The sequence below is a fragment of the Musca domestica genome, unplaced genomic scaffold, assembly GCF_030504385.1.
Source record: "Musca domestica strain aabys unplaced genomic scaffold, Musca_domestica.polishedcontigs.V.1.1 16, whole genome shotgun sequence".
NCBI classification, from domain to species: Eukaryota; Metazoa; Arthropoda; class Insecta; order Diptera; family Muscidae; genus Musca; species Musca domestica.
Genome location: NW_026712219.1, coordinates 7342269 through 7357843, shown reverse-complemented (window position 1 = coordinate 7357843; position 15575 = coordinate 7342269). Strand labels below are relative to the sequence as shown.

Here is a 15575-nt window from a genome sequence, read left to right as displayed (position 1 = left end):
ATGTTGTACCATTTCGTTACATTTAGGACTTTTTGTTTTCTCGAAGTATGAATTTCCAAAAAAACCAGGCCTATTTAAACTTATCTCTGGCCGAAAACTTCGATCTTTTTTCAATACTTGTTGTACCATTAAAGTACGAGTTTCCAGAAATTATTCAATACCCTCAACCTTTCTCAAGAATATGGACCCTAGTGCATGTCAAAAGTCCTAGCTTTAAAGTTTGAAAGTCCTAGCTTTAAAGTTTGAAAGCTCTACCTCCTATTAGTCGTACCATTTTGTATCTATTTGGACACTTCTATGTATGCTTTAAGTACGAATATCGACTTAAATCGCCTATTTACACCATACCTATAACAGTGTAATATTTCGTAGCTTTTAGTACTAAATTTCAAATACTCCACTTCATATTCTGCTCTTAAAGTTGTACTTTCTTTAGTACCCAAAAATTAAGATTTTTTAAAAGTAGAATTCAACAAATCATATTCTGGACTTTGATGAGACAATAAGACACCAAAATTTTACAAATCTATATGTATAAAAAAATATTAAATTATAAAATGTTTATATCACTAGTACACTTTCCATCATCAAACGTTCATTTCTTAAGGAGTAAAATCATTGAATGGAATATCCTGAATTGAGAGTTTTTCCGAGATCCATGAACGTAAATGAGGCACATTGGCATAAACACCGGGAATATTCTCTTCAGCACAACCAATGCCCCAGGACACAATGCCAGCCTGATAGAAACGATCTGGGGTACCAGGCATGGGACATACCAGCGGTGAGCCACCATCACCCTTGCACGTGTCTTTACCCTTCTCACCACCGGCACATATGAAACTTTCATGCAGGCTAAAGTGCAAACCTAGACGTGTCTGTCTTAAATTCGCCTCACATGTGTCATGCGGTACAATGGGCACATCCACCTTCTTCAAAATCGTTTGATATTCACCTGCATTACTGAATTTATCCTTACCCCAACCGGTGGCATAGCAACGACTGTGGTCAAATTTCATACTTGATTCTGGCAAGCAGATGGGACGGATGTTTTCCTGCCACTGAAAGTCTTCGCTTAGGATTAGCAGGGCCACATCATTGTAGACGGCACCTTTATGGAATCGTTCATGTCGGATAATTTCTCTTACACGTCGATCTACATGGGGCAGAATTTCGTTGGTGGTCTTGGTATCCCATTCGCCTGCACGAACAATGAGTTCGTTTGCTTCACGATTGATGACACAGTGGGCCGCAGTTAAGATGACATTTTTGGCTATCAGCGAACCGCCACAGGCATACTGGTATATAATGTCGCCAACATAATCCATGGCGCGTAAAATGGCCACCATCCAGGGGAATTCTCCGAATTCGGCTTCATTATCGCGGGCACCCTGAATTCGATATGCAATGCCGTCCTTGTTGCGCCAACCGCAGCCATCATGCTGTACTGGGGGGACGGGAGGTACCACTGGTTTGGTTGTCTACAAAATACAATGAGAAAGTTATTAAATATTTGATTTCAAGTTCAACAACAGTACCTTATCGGAAAGAGCACAGCAAAGCTCATTGTATGCACACTCGGAACCATCAATACGAATATTGAGCAAACCTATGCCATCCGTATTCACCCGTCCATCCAAACACAAATGCCGGGGTACACATTCCTTTTCAAGACCACATGATTTGTAAACACCTGGTGCCGTAGTTGTTGTTTTGAAATCGGGAGTAGTTGTTTTGTTCGGTTTTGTTAGAAAAGTATCATTGATTATATCATTCAAATCTCCACTTAGCTCTGCAGTATTTGTTTGGTTCGATGTAGCTCCGAAATTTTGATTTATTAAATCGGTCAACGATACTCCCTGACCATGCGAGCGGCCGGTCAGTAGCAGTACTACGACTGTCAATAATGTAGTCACCTTCAACATCATCATACTTTCTGAGCTGTTTTCTGTCAACTAATTGAGATCGTTAAATTTAATGTTTTATTTATAGCTGAGCAATGCAGGAGATGTGTATGCGCTGGCAGACAATGTGGGCTTTTACGCTACTGATAAGGTCACAATGATTGTGTGAACCTCAAAACGTTCTTATCATCGACGAAATTTTTATTTACACAAATATTCATTGCGGAATTCATTCCAAGCGGCAAGCTAGCCGGCATTTCTTAATTGCGTACAATAACCCAGGCTTTTGGGAAAATACCAATATAGTTAGCGAAATTAAAAGTAAAAGCGAAATCAAACCCGGCATCATTTTGATCTCTCTTGGTGTCTGGTGTTGTTGATTTCCCGATCGTAAGATTGGTAATTTGTGAAATTTCCATTTTGAAATATGTATTTGTATTTTTCATAATCCAATGACCATCATACAATATAAGATGAATGTTACCTTTGTCATTCCATTTGCTACTCCTCGAAATATTCGTCTTTGTAACCTCATACAGTCTATATACGGGGTGAGATGAAAAATCTGCAACCAACTTCAGACTGCTGTCATTTCTAAACCACTCGTCTGAGCGCTGTTAAAATTATTCCAGTGACAGCTCATTATATTGTTTAGAAGCGTACAAAAACATTTTGGTGAGAGTTTTCCAGAAAAAAGTTATTCGTGATGGAATTCAGGCGTGATAGTTTGATTTGATTTTGTATTTGGCTGAAAAACCACAAGTGGCTATCGTTAGAGCACTCCAGCATTTAAATTTGATTAAACATTTTGTGTGCGCATCCGTCTCTTGTATCCGTATTTCCGTACCGTGATACCGGTAGCCTAGCCCGACGTCAAGGAAGTGGACGGAAGAAAACAACAACATCAGCAGAAATGGTTCGAAAAGTAAGGAAGCGACATGATTGAAACCCGCATAGCAGTTGCCGAAAAATGGCTCGTGAGCTGAACATATCGCAGTATTCCATTCGTCAAATATTGAAAAATGAAATTCCAAAAAGTGCAAGAACTTACACCGCAACAGGAAGAAAATAGACTTAAAAGAGCTAAAGAGTTGTTTCGCTTGGTCAAAAGTGGTGAACTGACGAATTTGGTTTTCTCCACAATGCCCACCGTAAACTTCGGATACCAATCGTTTGGACTAATGTGGCTGGAGTATTTTGGAAAGCAAGGTTGGCACAAAAAATACCATAGTGTCGATCGCCTCAAGCAAGCACTTCGCCTGGAATGGGCCAAAATACCGTAGGACAACATTGGGGCAGTTTGTGACGGTTTCGTTGGCATTTTGAAGGCCATAATTCGTGCCAAAGTTGACCAGTTCGAACAAATCTAAATTTATTCTAAAACTTGATGCTATTTCCTACATTAGTTTGCTTTCATTCAATAAAATAAAAAAAAAATAAAAATATGGCGTTTGCCTTTGTTGCAGTTTTTTATCTTACACTGTATATACCTGGTAAGCATAAAATGCTATGTCGATTTAACTGTATTTGTCCTGTATTTTAAAATTAATGAATGAGACTTGGCCATGTACATGCTAGTTACTGAAAACTTAACTATGACCCCCATACAACGGTGCCTCTAGATTTTGACTATTTAGAATGTTTTGGTTCCAATTCCCAAATCACTTGTAACTTAATGTGTCTAATTCTTATTGAGTTAAGTGCTCCACCATATATAGAACGTAGGTTTATATGCCCTCACATATCGGTAGCTCTTGATTTTGAGAGTTTCAATTCTTTCAATTCTAATTTCTAAATAAGTTAAAGCTTGATATTTCGTATTCTTAGCGTGTATTTTAATTCCTTGCCAAAAGTAATCAAAGCACTATGTGCCAAGCTGAGTCGATCAGGCTATGTATGTCCGTCCGTCAGTCTGTCTGTCTGTCCATGTTAATTTGCAATTATTGCCCGATCTTCACGAAATTTAGAATGTAGGTGAGGCTAGGGCCAGAATAGAAGCCTATTGGATTTGATTCAGTTTTTTTTTTGCAGTTGCTCTGCTAGTCGTAATTATAGACCAATCAAATCTAGCATGGGGCTAGAGCTTAGGGCAATATTATATTTACTGGGTGAAATAGACCAAAATATTTGTGTTAAATAAAAGTCACATTTTCCATTAAACCGCGAATATTTTTAATCCCGGCGAATTCACAAATAGACGAACAGGTCAATTCTCACCGTTACGTAGATGCCGATAGTAAATATATCGGATATATATAAGGAAATATATACAGTGTATATATACAAAGAAAGGGGATGTTAGCTAGAATGCGTATATCTCAAGAATGGCTGGACCTATTTTGACAAATTTTGTTAATTCAGAATGCCCTCTTGACATAAAAGAATTAAATCTAAAATAATCGCATAAAAATATGCCAATAACGATGTTAATATAGATTTTGTAGTATCTTGTGAATTTTTTTTTTTTTTCATATTTTTTATCGCATGCGATTTCTTCAATTTGATTTATAATATTGAAGTGTATATTTTGTAATATTTTTTCACCTTACAACACAGGTTGGGGATATTATATAAGTATTGCGAATATCGTCCGATCCTCACGAAAATTTTCACTAGGGTAGGGTTGGCTCAGAAGGGCTAGGCCTATTGTTTTCAAAGATGTCCGCAATATATTAGGGGTTTTAAATCGACCAACAACTAAAAATTTTCCTGATTTTGCAGCCGTTATAAAGGTCACAAATAGAAACCAAATGACACGAAATCTCGCATAAAGTTAGAATTAGGACAGCGGGTACAATGGACCACTACTTTTGTGTGAAAAAATACCAGCATTACTTACAGGTGATATTCGAAATACACAAAAGGCGAACTTCTGGCTTTTTTATGCTGATTACCTGGAAGAATATAGCCAAATATCGTAGACAAGAAAATCATATAGATTAGTCTAGATTTGGAGATACAGAGGGGCTTCTTGCTTTTGCTTAAGGGTTCATATTAAATAGAAATGTTTTTCCGATCACACAATTGAAGCCAATCGACACGCCTGTGAAGAGAGTTAAGGACAGGGAAGAATTCTAGCATTTTGGATGACCAAAATATAATCTATCTGTAAAATGGACTACAACAACTAACAGCCAGACGGAATGCATAAATGTTGGGCAAATGTCCCTAGTCAAAATCCTAATTTCAAAAGCGAAATCTTCCAATATGGATTTGGACATAAGGGGGCTTCTAAAATATTGTAGTGTTGTAGGGTATAACATAGTCGGCCCCGCACGACTAAAGCCTTTTCTTACTTTTTTATCCAAGTATTTAAGTTTTTCCAGCATTTGAGTATAGTAATGGTTTATGACAAAAGTTACCTATGTAGGTCTACGTAGTCGTATAGACAACGGCTACATTCGGCATTTTAAAGATTTTGAAAGAATTGTTAACGGATTTCAATTTTTTTTGTTTTTGAAAATTGCCAAAATCTGTTCAAATGGTGGAGGGTATTCAAAGATCGGCCCGGTCAATATTACAGCTTTTTTACTTGTTCTTGTTATAACCTCCATATGAAGGTTCCTTCTGATTGTGGTATTTTATATTTTGCACAGCCATTTTCCAACCATATAAGCTATGATTTGAAACTTCGCTTTATAATAGCTTAACTTAATACCTGACTAAACTATGCAATGCAGATCTACTTTTTAACCGTTGGTTAAGGTTTTCGCAAAAAATATTTCAAGTCATTTTTATTGTGGCTCCCAATTAATGGTACCTCCCGATTTTTCGCATATTGAAGATATCGGTCCCAATTTTCGACAAAATCAACTGTAATTTGACGTTTCGCATACTTATTGGATAATTTAAATCCTTGCAGAAAATATTCAATGTAGGTCTTGATTTTCGGCATTTTGAAGGTTTCGGCTCAATTCCCCATCAAATCATCTGCTATTTGACACTTCGGCCTTTGTCCTTCTCTCGAAAAAAAAAACACATTCTATATAACTCCCACTATTAAAAATATTCGGCTTTGCATGGAAATTTTGGAACTTTTAACACTTAAATTATGGTCAATTTCACAGGCTATTATTATCCGATGACCATGGAAAATGGTAGGCTCGTGCCCTAACAATTGTGACCTATTCAGCAACTTATAGATCAGAAAAAAATCTGTTTTTGTCCATTTCATTAATATTTTGCGGACATTTCCAAAAATAGCCTTCTATTCTGAACTCATCCCCAACACTATTCTTTACACGGCGATTATTCCAAATTTTCTATACCAATAGTTTTGGGTGTAATCCAAAGATCTCTATCAAATATCAAAGTCCTATCCCAAATATTGGGAAATATATGTCAAAATATAAGATTACCATAATATATGGCCAAACTATAAAAGAGCCTTAACAATATTTGGCCAAAACAACACAGAACTTCTTTCATTGTTTGATCTTAAAACGAGTACTATGAAGTCGTCTTGATATTTTTTACAATAAAGACTGACTATTGTGCAGTGAAATTATAAGAAAATTTGCAGGGAAGTTAAAAAAGGTGCTAAATTTTTCAGAAATCAATATAAGTTTCCTTTAAAAAATTGATGCCATTTTTATGATATGATTAGTATACAAATTTCTCTTGTTCAGAGACTGAAAATAAAATTTGATCTGGAATAATTTTTACTTGGACACTTTTACAAAAAAATGAACAATAAAGGGAGATTTTGACTCGGATAGGATACGTGTAAAATTATCAGTTAAAAAAAGGTTAAGACATATTTCTTCACTTTTTGTAAATAAATTTCGAATATATTTTTCATAAAAACTATTGCTCCTAGACACAAGATTTATTCTGAGATTAGTAGTGAAATATTAAGTAATGTATTTGTTCTTTGGACACGTTTTACCTAAAACTACATTTTATGCTACTTTCAGGCGTAAACTCGAAAAAAGTTCCTGGAAAAATTGATCAAAAAATTAAGAAATATTTTCGCAATTTAATCGGAAGATTGATATAAAAATGTTTGGGATACAATGAAAATGAAGATATATTTTCGTAAATTATAGTAACATTTGTTGAAGAATATTTTTGTCTTTGATGTCATTCTTCTAAAATGAGGATTTGTTGGAGATTTTTGCACAAATGAATTTTTAATATACATGCATTCTAGGCGTTTAGGTAAGACTTAGACCCTTAATGTCTTCTAGGACCTATAGTAGAGTTTTATGAGAAATAATTTTGACTTACTGCGATCTCGTTTAAAGGGAGTTTTTAACCATATATAAAAAAAGACCAAAAAACGCCTTTGTTGACTGGATCGAGAGTTAATAATTTCCAAATGTGTGGAAGATGGGGAAACATGTCCCCTCTATTAAGGTTACTTTGCCATGTAAAATTTTAAAACGCCGATCCACGTGTCTTCTTTTCTTATATCTACTTTCATTATCTGCTAGATTTTTCCCGTAATAATTTTTTATACTTCACATGGTAATTATCAGGCTGTATCAACTCTAGAAAATATCCTACGTTACAACGACCACTTTCCATAGTTTTCTTAAAATACAGGGTTGCCCATATTCGACGGACCCATCTGGCAACGCCATAACTTTTGACAGATATGTCACATCGCTTAATGACATACCGCGTTTGAAGCGTCAGTCCAAGCAGATTTTTACCATGAACCAATACAAGCCGCGCGAGCACTCTGAAATAGTTGAAATTTACATTCAACAGAAGAAGTCAATTGTGAAGTATACCAAAAATTTTCGACTGGTAAGGCTCTTTCTAATCCGAAGAGGCCATATAAAAGTCGACCAAAGCGATCGGCCGAGAATATCGCTGCCGTACAAGCCAGTGTTGTGAGGTCCCCAAGAACATCCCAAAAACGCCGTTCTCAGCAGTTGGGCATGGCTCGCTCCACTTTACAACGGATTATTCGCATTGATTTGCATTTGTTCCCGTACAAAATTTAATTGACGCAGAAATGTTGCCTGCGGACACGCCTCGTCGATTGGAATGGGCCCAAAGGTCCGTCGAATATGAGCAACCCTGTATTGATACGAAGTAAAATGTTTTATTATATCTTAATATGAACCCCAAATAGGTATTTTTATATTGATAAGAAACTGCATAAATTGTGTTGTCTAGTTTTCTAGTACGTTTTTTTTTTTTTTGATTATTTATTCCTTCTCCCAAAAATTGTCACATTGTTGTCTCCTTTCAGGCACTGCAAACTTCTTCGACAAACATAAGCCCAAGACTCATCTGGTTTGCCATGCTAAAGCATCGATAAAATAATGAATGTGTTGGATGAACAATTGTTTTGTATCGTTCCGTCTTGTTTTTCCCTCTGTCAACGAACGTCCCATTTGTTGCAGAACAACATTCAAGTTATTATTTTATTGTATTTTCTTCGCTTTCCCTGAACACTAACCGTCACCCGTCTTGTACGCCAGTGAGATTTCATTGGGTTTTGTTTAGGTATTTCTATTATTCATTTATTTATTCTTACGATGATTGTTGAAAAAGTTTAGAAGAGATTTCTGGAATATTTGTTCAATTAAACGAAAACATCTTGCTTATTGTAGGGAGAGAGAGAGAGACTTATTCAAAATACTGTTTTAAGTATAATATAAAATAATTTGAAAATTTTAATCTAATGTTTCGTTACATTTCCCAACAAGAAAACAAGACTATTTTAATTTGTTCGGGTTCAATTTAAAGTCTTCTAAAAAAGTTGCCGTAGAAGTGCTCCCAAATAAATTCTAATATACAGGGTGAGAAAGTCAAACGCCATACTTTTTACATTTTTTTTTTAATTTTATTGAATGAAACCAAAAAATGTCGGAAATAGCATCAAATTTAAGAAAAAGTGCAGATTTGTTCGAATTGGTCACCTTTGGCACGAATTATGGCCTTTAAAGGGCCAATGAAACCGTTACACGCTGCCCGAATATTGCTCTACGGTATTTCGACCCATTTCCGCCGAAGCGCTTGCTTGAGGTGATCGACACTTTGGTATTTTTTAGTGCCAACCTTACTTTCCAAAATAATCCAGAAACAATAGTCCAACGGATTGGTATCCGGAGATTTTGGTGGTCATTGTGCGCTAGAAATGAAGCGAGGAACCGCATTTTGTAACCAATCTTGGATGGCGCGTGCTGAGTCCTGTTGGAATGTCCAAGGTCTGCGGCCAAAATGTTTGCGTACCCAATGCTTTAATGCACCCTCCAGAATATTTTCGTTTTAATATTCGGCGTTTATTCTGATACCACGATCGACTATGGCGTTTGACTTTGTTGTAGTTTTTATCTCACCCTGTAAGTATTTACAATTGTCACTCTTTGTGGGGAGGTACCAAAAGAGGTGGTAAAATCGTTATACCCTACACCACATAGTGGTAAGGGTATTATGTCTTTGTGTATTTGTTTGTAACATGGAGAAGGAAGCGAAATAGACCCACAGTTACTTTTGAGGATCTCCATAGAATCACTTTCTGAGTTGATTTATGCATTTCAGTCCGTCTGTCTGTCCGTCCGTCTGTCCATGTATTCTTGTGAACAAAGTACAGTTCGCATTTATTGTCCTATCCAGATGAAATTTTGCACATATCATTTGTTTGGCCCAAGGACGAACCCTATTGAAATTGGAGATAATCGGTAAAAATTTAGATATAGCTCCCATATATATCTTCGTCCGATTCGCCTTTTATTGTGCACCAAACGTGTAATATCAGCCCGAATAGTATGGAATTTTGCATATACAACCAAATAAGGCCTGAAAATAAGTATGCAATATTTGATCGAAATCTTTTCAGATATAGCTATAGCTCCCATATATATTGTTCATCCGATTTTGGCAAATAAATCAAATGCAGCTCAGAAATATCTTTGCTGAATTTTATCGAGATCTGTTCAGATTTGGATATAGCTCCCATATATATCTTTATCTGATTTCAAATTTATTTTGCACCAAATGGGCAATAAAATTCCGAATTTAAAAGATAAAAATGCTTCGGCATATTTAGTCCTTTGAACTTTAAATTATAATTATAATCATAGCGTATATGATTGAATTTTCCCGTAAAAACTTTTAATTGTTATGTGGAGCTCTACTAAATTGGCAAAGTGGTGTAGGGTATCAAAAAGTCGACCCCGCCCGACTTTAGGACTTTCTTTACTGGTTTTTTAATATAAATGCTGAGATGTGTGAAATTGAAAGAGAATCAGATGCTCATTATGCGTTTTATGAGAGAAAAGATTTTTTTTCAAAATGTTAACCCTTTGTCTTTTATTCCACATTTTATGAGAAACTAGCTGGCCCGGTCCGCGTTGCCGGCCAGTAGTTTTTGTCTATTATGCATATTTGTCAAAGCATAATTATTCACAGATATGACTGATATAAGTGTTCCCGTACTGGTCGATTAAAAGTGTTTTAAAATACCTGTACCCATATTTAAGCCGTGGGCTTCAAAGGTGTGGATGTGCTATACAAATCTATTAAAAAGTATATATCAATCTTATCCCCATGTAAAGGATCAAATTAATTTTTAGTATGATAAAAATCGTAGCAAAATTTTCCAGTCAAATGAGCAGTAATTTGGAATTTGCTGTATTTTGTACACCTCATAATTGAGCGCTGAATGAATTAAGAATAGCCAAAGTTAAATAGAGACCAAATCAAAAATTTAACAGAACAACATAGCATGTCAAACTGAAAAAAATTTCGCGTGATTTAAATGAGTAAAAATAGTTTTATCCACCATATTATCATATAGATGTATATCCCAAATCTACGTTTCCAACCAATATTCTCTTGAGAGTTACAAATTCAATAGAATACAAAATTTTCTTTTCTGACCACACATTATATGTGAAAGTGGACTTGGGGATACTCCAATGTGGGGACTTTACTTAAATAAATTCCTATGTGGCAATTATCTGTATGATGGTTCCCTAACCCCTTAGAGACAAAGATGCCAAATAAGGGCCAAGCAATGAAAAAAGTGGCCAAGACCCCAAAAATAGCTTAAATCATATGATGATTATATAAATATGAAATCGGGATGTACCCTTATCGTGAGTTATGATCGATATCATGACCTGCAAAAGTGATTTAAGGTATCTTGAATGTTTGTGAAGAATTTCTGGAAGGATAGAAATCCTTTTCTTACTAAGAGTCTCATTCGCTCTACTATTTTCCGTCCTTTATATTTGGTATTTTACTGATTGTACTCCCAAAGAATTTTGCATTTTGAGCTCTCATTGGACGGATTATTGTCACATCAAAGAAGTAGGTCCACGCTTTGAAATGAGCTCCATTAGGCTTTTTCTGTCATTTTTGGTTGTTTAAATGTGTTCGCATCTTCCATATGAACCACGATGTCGGCCCTATAGTTGAAAGGTAGATGTCAGTTAACATCGTATTTCGCACTTATTTCAGTTTTTTGTTGAAAAATTGTATATAGTGAAAAATTATTCTTTATTTTGTTCACAAAAAAATCCACTGAATTCAATATGATAATACAAATTAAAAAAAAAATGCAAAAGAAGAATAACAAATTGAAAAAATCTTCAACTTGTTCGCTGATTTATTACAGCAAATGTTTAAAGACCCTTACTATTATTTTAAAATTCGATTCCACTGAAAATCTTTTCGATTTTTTCCCGATTTGAGAATTTTTGCAATGAGATCTCTTTTTCGTGATTTTTTAGCGAATTTGAAAAAGTAATTATCTTTTAATTAATAATTATCTTTCTTTTGGTGTGACCGCGTTAAATCATTTCGATATCATCTATTCCGTTTCGCCACGATATAATTCGGTATTACACTTCCATGTAACACGCCATCAATTTCAGTTCTCAAGAAATCAAGTCAATTAAATAAATTGGTTTTATTATTCGAATTCAAAAATAAAATATAAAAAACACTACAAATGTAAATTAGAAAAAAGCCAGTCAAAATAGAAAAAAATCATGCAAAATAAAACATTACTATTGTACATTTGAAAAGTCAAAATGAAAATGTTAATATATCACATTTTTACGCGATTTTTTTGGATATTATCCTTTTCGGAAAGGAGACAACTCCGAATTTGTGTGAATCGTTAAAATCAGTCCAGCGGTTCTTAAGTTATAAGCGTAGTAACTAACACAACTTACATTTATATATATAGATATATATTTATTCGAAATTTGGCCCGTTGTGGGGGAGGTAGTTGATGGAGTGGGCCGATATTGTCCATTTTTACATATGACATACCATAGCTACTATTCAAATTTAATCAAATCGGGTACTCCCTTCGATAGTTATTGTGACAGACACTCCTAAATGTCCTTAAATGGATTTGATCCAAAGATACCCATGGTCTAAAAAGGTTATTTCATTATCAAATGATACACACCCTCTGTAGCCATTCGACTGAAGGTATTAAAATGTACAAGATTTCTGCATTGAATTTCATTTCAGATTTTACTTGAAAAGCGGCTAGAAGTTAGATTCGATTTTTGATAAAACAAGTGGAGGGTCGGGCCGAACTTTTAATACCCTCCACCTTAGGTTAACGAAGCGTTAGAACCCATACCCACAAATACCAATTTTTAGACAACTTCGTGGGAAATGTGGCAAAAATCATCAAAATACCGAATATCGGGAGGTACAGGTATATGGTGGGCTATACCAAAACGTGGACCTATACAAACAATGTTTCGCGACCGTAGTTAGAACCCATTATGAGCTACAAATACCAATTTTCAGACAAATCCGTGAAAAATATATCTCATTTTCAATACCAACCATTCTAGACACAATTGTTCTGCTAAATTTTGACGCTCTACGTCAAATAATGTGGACTTTATCGTAATTTCAACAGACGGATATTGTTAGACTTAGAATTTTATGTTGATTATGAGTATATATATATATATATATATATATATATATATATATATATATATATATATATATATATATATATATATATATATATATATATATATATATATAAATGTAAGTTGTGTTAGTTACTACGCTTATAACTTAAGAACCGCTGGACTGATTTTAACGATTCACACAAATTCGGAGTTGTCTCCTTTCCGAAAAGGATAATATCCAAAAAAATCGCGTAAAAATGTGATATATTAACATTTTCATTTTGACTTTTCAAATGTACAATAGTAATGTTTTATTTTGCATGATTTTTTTCTATTTTGACTGGCTTTTTTCTAATTTACATTTGTAGTGTTTTTTATATTTTATTTTTGAATTCGAATAATAAAACCAATTTATTTAATTGACTTGATTTCTTGAGAACTGAAATTGATGGCGTGTTACATGGAAGTGTAATACCGAATTATATCGTGGCGAAACGGAATAGATGATATCGAAATGATTTAACGCGGTCACACCAAAAGAAAGATAATTATTAATTAAAAGATAATTACTTTTTCAAATTCGCTAAAAAATCACGAAAAAGAGATCTCATTGCAAAAATTCTCAAATCGGGAAAAAATCGAAAAGATTTTCAGTGGAATCGAATTTTAAAATAATAGTAAGGGTCTTTAAACATTTGCTGTAATAAATCAGCGAACAAGTTGAAGATTTTTTCAATTTGTTATTCTTCTTTTGCATTTTTTTTTAATTTGTATTATCATATTGAATTCAGTGGATTTTTTTGTGAACAAAATAAAGAATAATTTTTCACTATATACAATTTTTCAACAAAAAACTGAAATAAGTGCGAAATACGATGTTAACTGACATCTACCTTTCAACTATAGGGCCGACATCGTGGTTCATATGGAAGATGCGAACACATTTAAACAACCAAAAATGACAGAAAAAGCCTAATGGAGCTCATTTCAAAGCGTGGACCTACTTCTTTGATGTGACAATAATCCGTCCAATGAGAGCTCAAAATGCAAAATTCTTTGGGAGTACAATCAGTAAAATACCAAATATAAAGGACGGAAAATAGTAGAGCGAATGAGACTCTTAGTAAGAAAAGGATTTCTATCCTTCCAGAAATTCTTCACAAACATTCAAGATACCTTAAATCACTTTTGCAGGTCATGATATCGATCATAACTCACGATAAGGGTACATCCCGATTTCATATTTATATAATCATCATATGATTTAAGCTATTTTTGGGGTCTTGGCCACTTTTTTCATTGCTTGGCCCTTATTTGGCATCTTTGTCTCTAAGGGGTTAGGGAACCATCATACAGATAATTGCCACATAGGAATTTATTTAAGTAAAGTCCCCACATTGGAGTATCCCCAAGTCCACTTTCACATATAATGTGTGGTCAGAAAAGAAAATTTTGTATTCTATTGAATTTGTAACTCTCAAGAGAATATTGGTTGGAAACGTAGATTTGGGATATACATCTATATGATAATATGGTGGATAAAACTATTTTTACTCATTTAAATCACGCGAAATTTTTTTCAGTTTGACATGCTATGTTGTTCTGTTAAATTTTTGATTTGGTCTCTATTTAACTTTGGCTATTCTTAATTCATTCAGCGCTCAATTATGAGGTGTACAAAATACAGCAAATTCCAAATTACTGCTCATTTGACTGGAAAATTTTGCTACGATTTTTATCATACTAAAAATTAATTTGATCCTTTACATGGGGATAAGATTGATATATACTTTTTAATAGATTTGTATAGCACATCCACACCTTTGAAGCCCACGGCTTAAATATGGGTACAGGTATTTTAAAACACTTTTAATCGACCAGTACGGGAACACTTATATCAGTCATATCTGTGAATAATTATGCTTTGACAAATATGCATAATAGACAAAAACTACTGGCCGGCAACGCGGACCGGGCCAGCTAGTATATATATATATATATATATATATATATATATATATATATATATATATATATATATATATATATATATATAGATAGAATTTTAGACTTAGAATTTAGACTTAGAATTTTATGTTGATTATGAGTATATATATATATATATATATATATATATATATATATATATATATATATATATATATATATATATATATATATATATATATATATATGAATATTTAGAAATGTTACAAACGGAATGACAAAGTTAATATACCCTCCCTTCCAAGGTGGAGGGTATAAAAATAGCTCACCTTACTGCCCGTTTTACTGATCCGATAGTTCCTTAGTCATATAACATCGATCTCGAATGTCAGCTAAGGTAGTTGTTGATGTTACGTCATCAAACAAGGAACTTTTCTTTACCCTTATTAATACAGTTTATATTCAATTTCTGGTTTCAACAACTTTTTTAACCTACCACGATCGGTTTGATTTATATATAACCAGACGTGAATACAATTTTCACAAGATTTGCTTTGATTATAATGTCAATAACAAATAACAATAATATTATTTGTTGTGAACAGTATGCAATTCGATTTTTATTAGATGGGGGAAATGTAATAGTGTTGGAGACATGAGACACAACGCAGCCAGCTAGCTAGCATATGGAAATAGTTGGTCAGGATAAGTTATGGTTCGTGTCGTGTTGGCACCTCCTTTTAGTTTATAGACGATGTCAAGCAACTCCTGCTGCTGTTGCTTTGTATTTCTCTTTTTCATTTCGACTGTGTCTTACTTTTTAAGCATTTTTATTGGCCTCTATCAACGGCACAGTCAACGAGGCTACTGT

At 34.2% G+C, this 15575-nt stretch overlaps 1 protein-coding gene across 1 annotated transcript; it reads right to left on the bottom strand.

The window, feature by feature from the left end:
- Positions 1–407: 407 nt before the first annotated feature.
- LOC101899513 (phenoloxidase-activating factor 2) lies at positions 408–1980 on the bottom strand. The gene is made up of 2 exons (XM_011297918.3): positions 1539–1980; positions 408–1481 (listed from the first exon to the last, which is right to left on the bottom strand). The coding sequence occupies exons 1-2, from the start codon at positions 1929–1931 to the stop codon at positions 603–605; spliced, it is 1272 nt and encodes a 423-aa protein (XP_011296220.1). The 5' UTR covers positions 1932–1980; the 3' UTR covers positions 408–602.
- Between the last annotated feature and the right edge of the window lie 13595 nt (positions 1981–15575).

What these genes read in the sequence shown, in the direction of transcription:
- LOC101899513 (XM_011297918.3), bottom strand. Translation starts at nt 1,931, where the DNA reads ATGATGATGTTGAAGGTGACTACATTATTGACAGTCGTAGTACTGCTA. An exon ending in GCTGTGCTCTTTCCGATAAG is followed by an intron (nt 1,482 to 1,538) that starts GTACTGTTGTTG and finishes TGTATTTTGTAG; the next exon opens with ACAACCAAACCAGTGGTACC.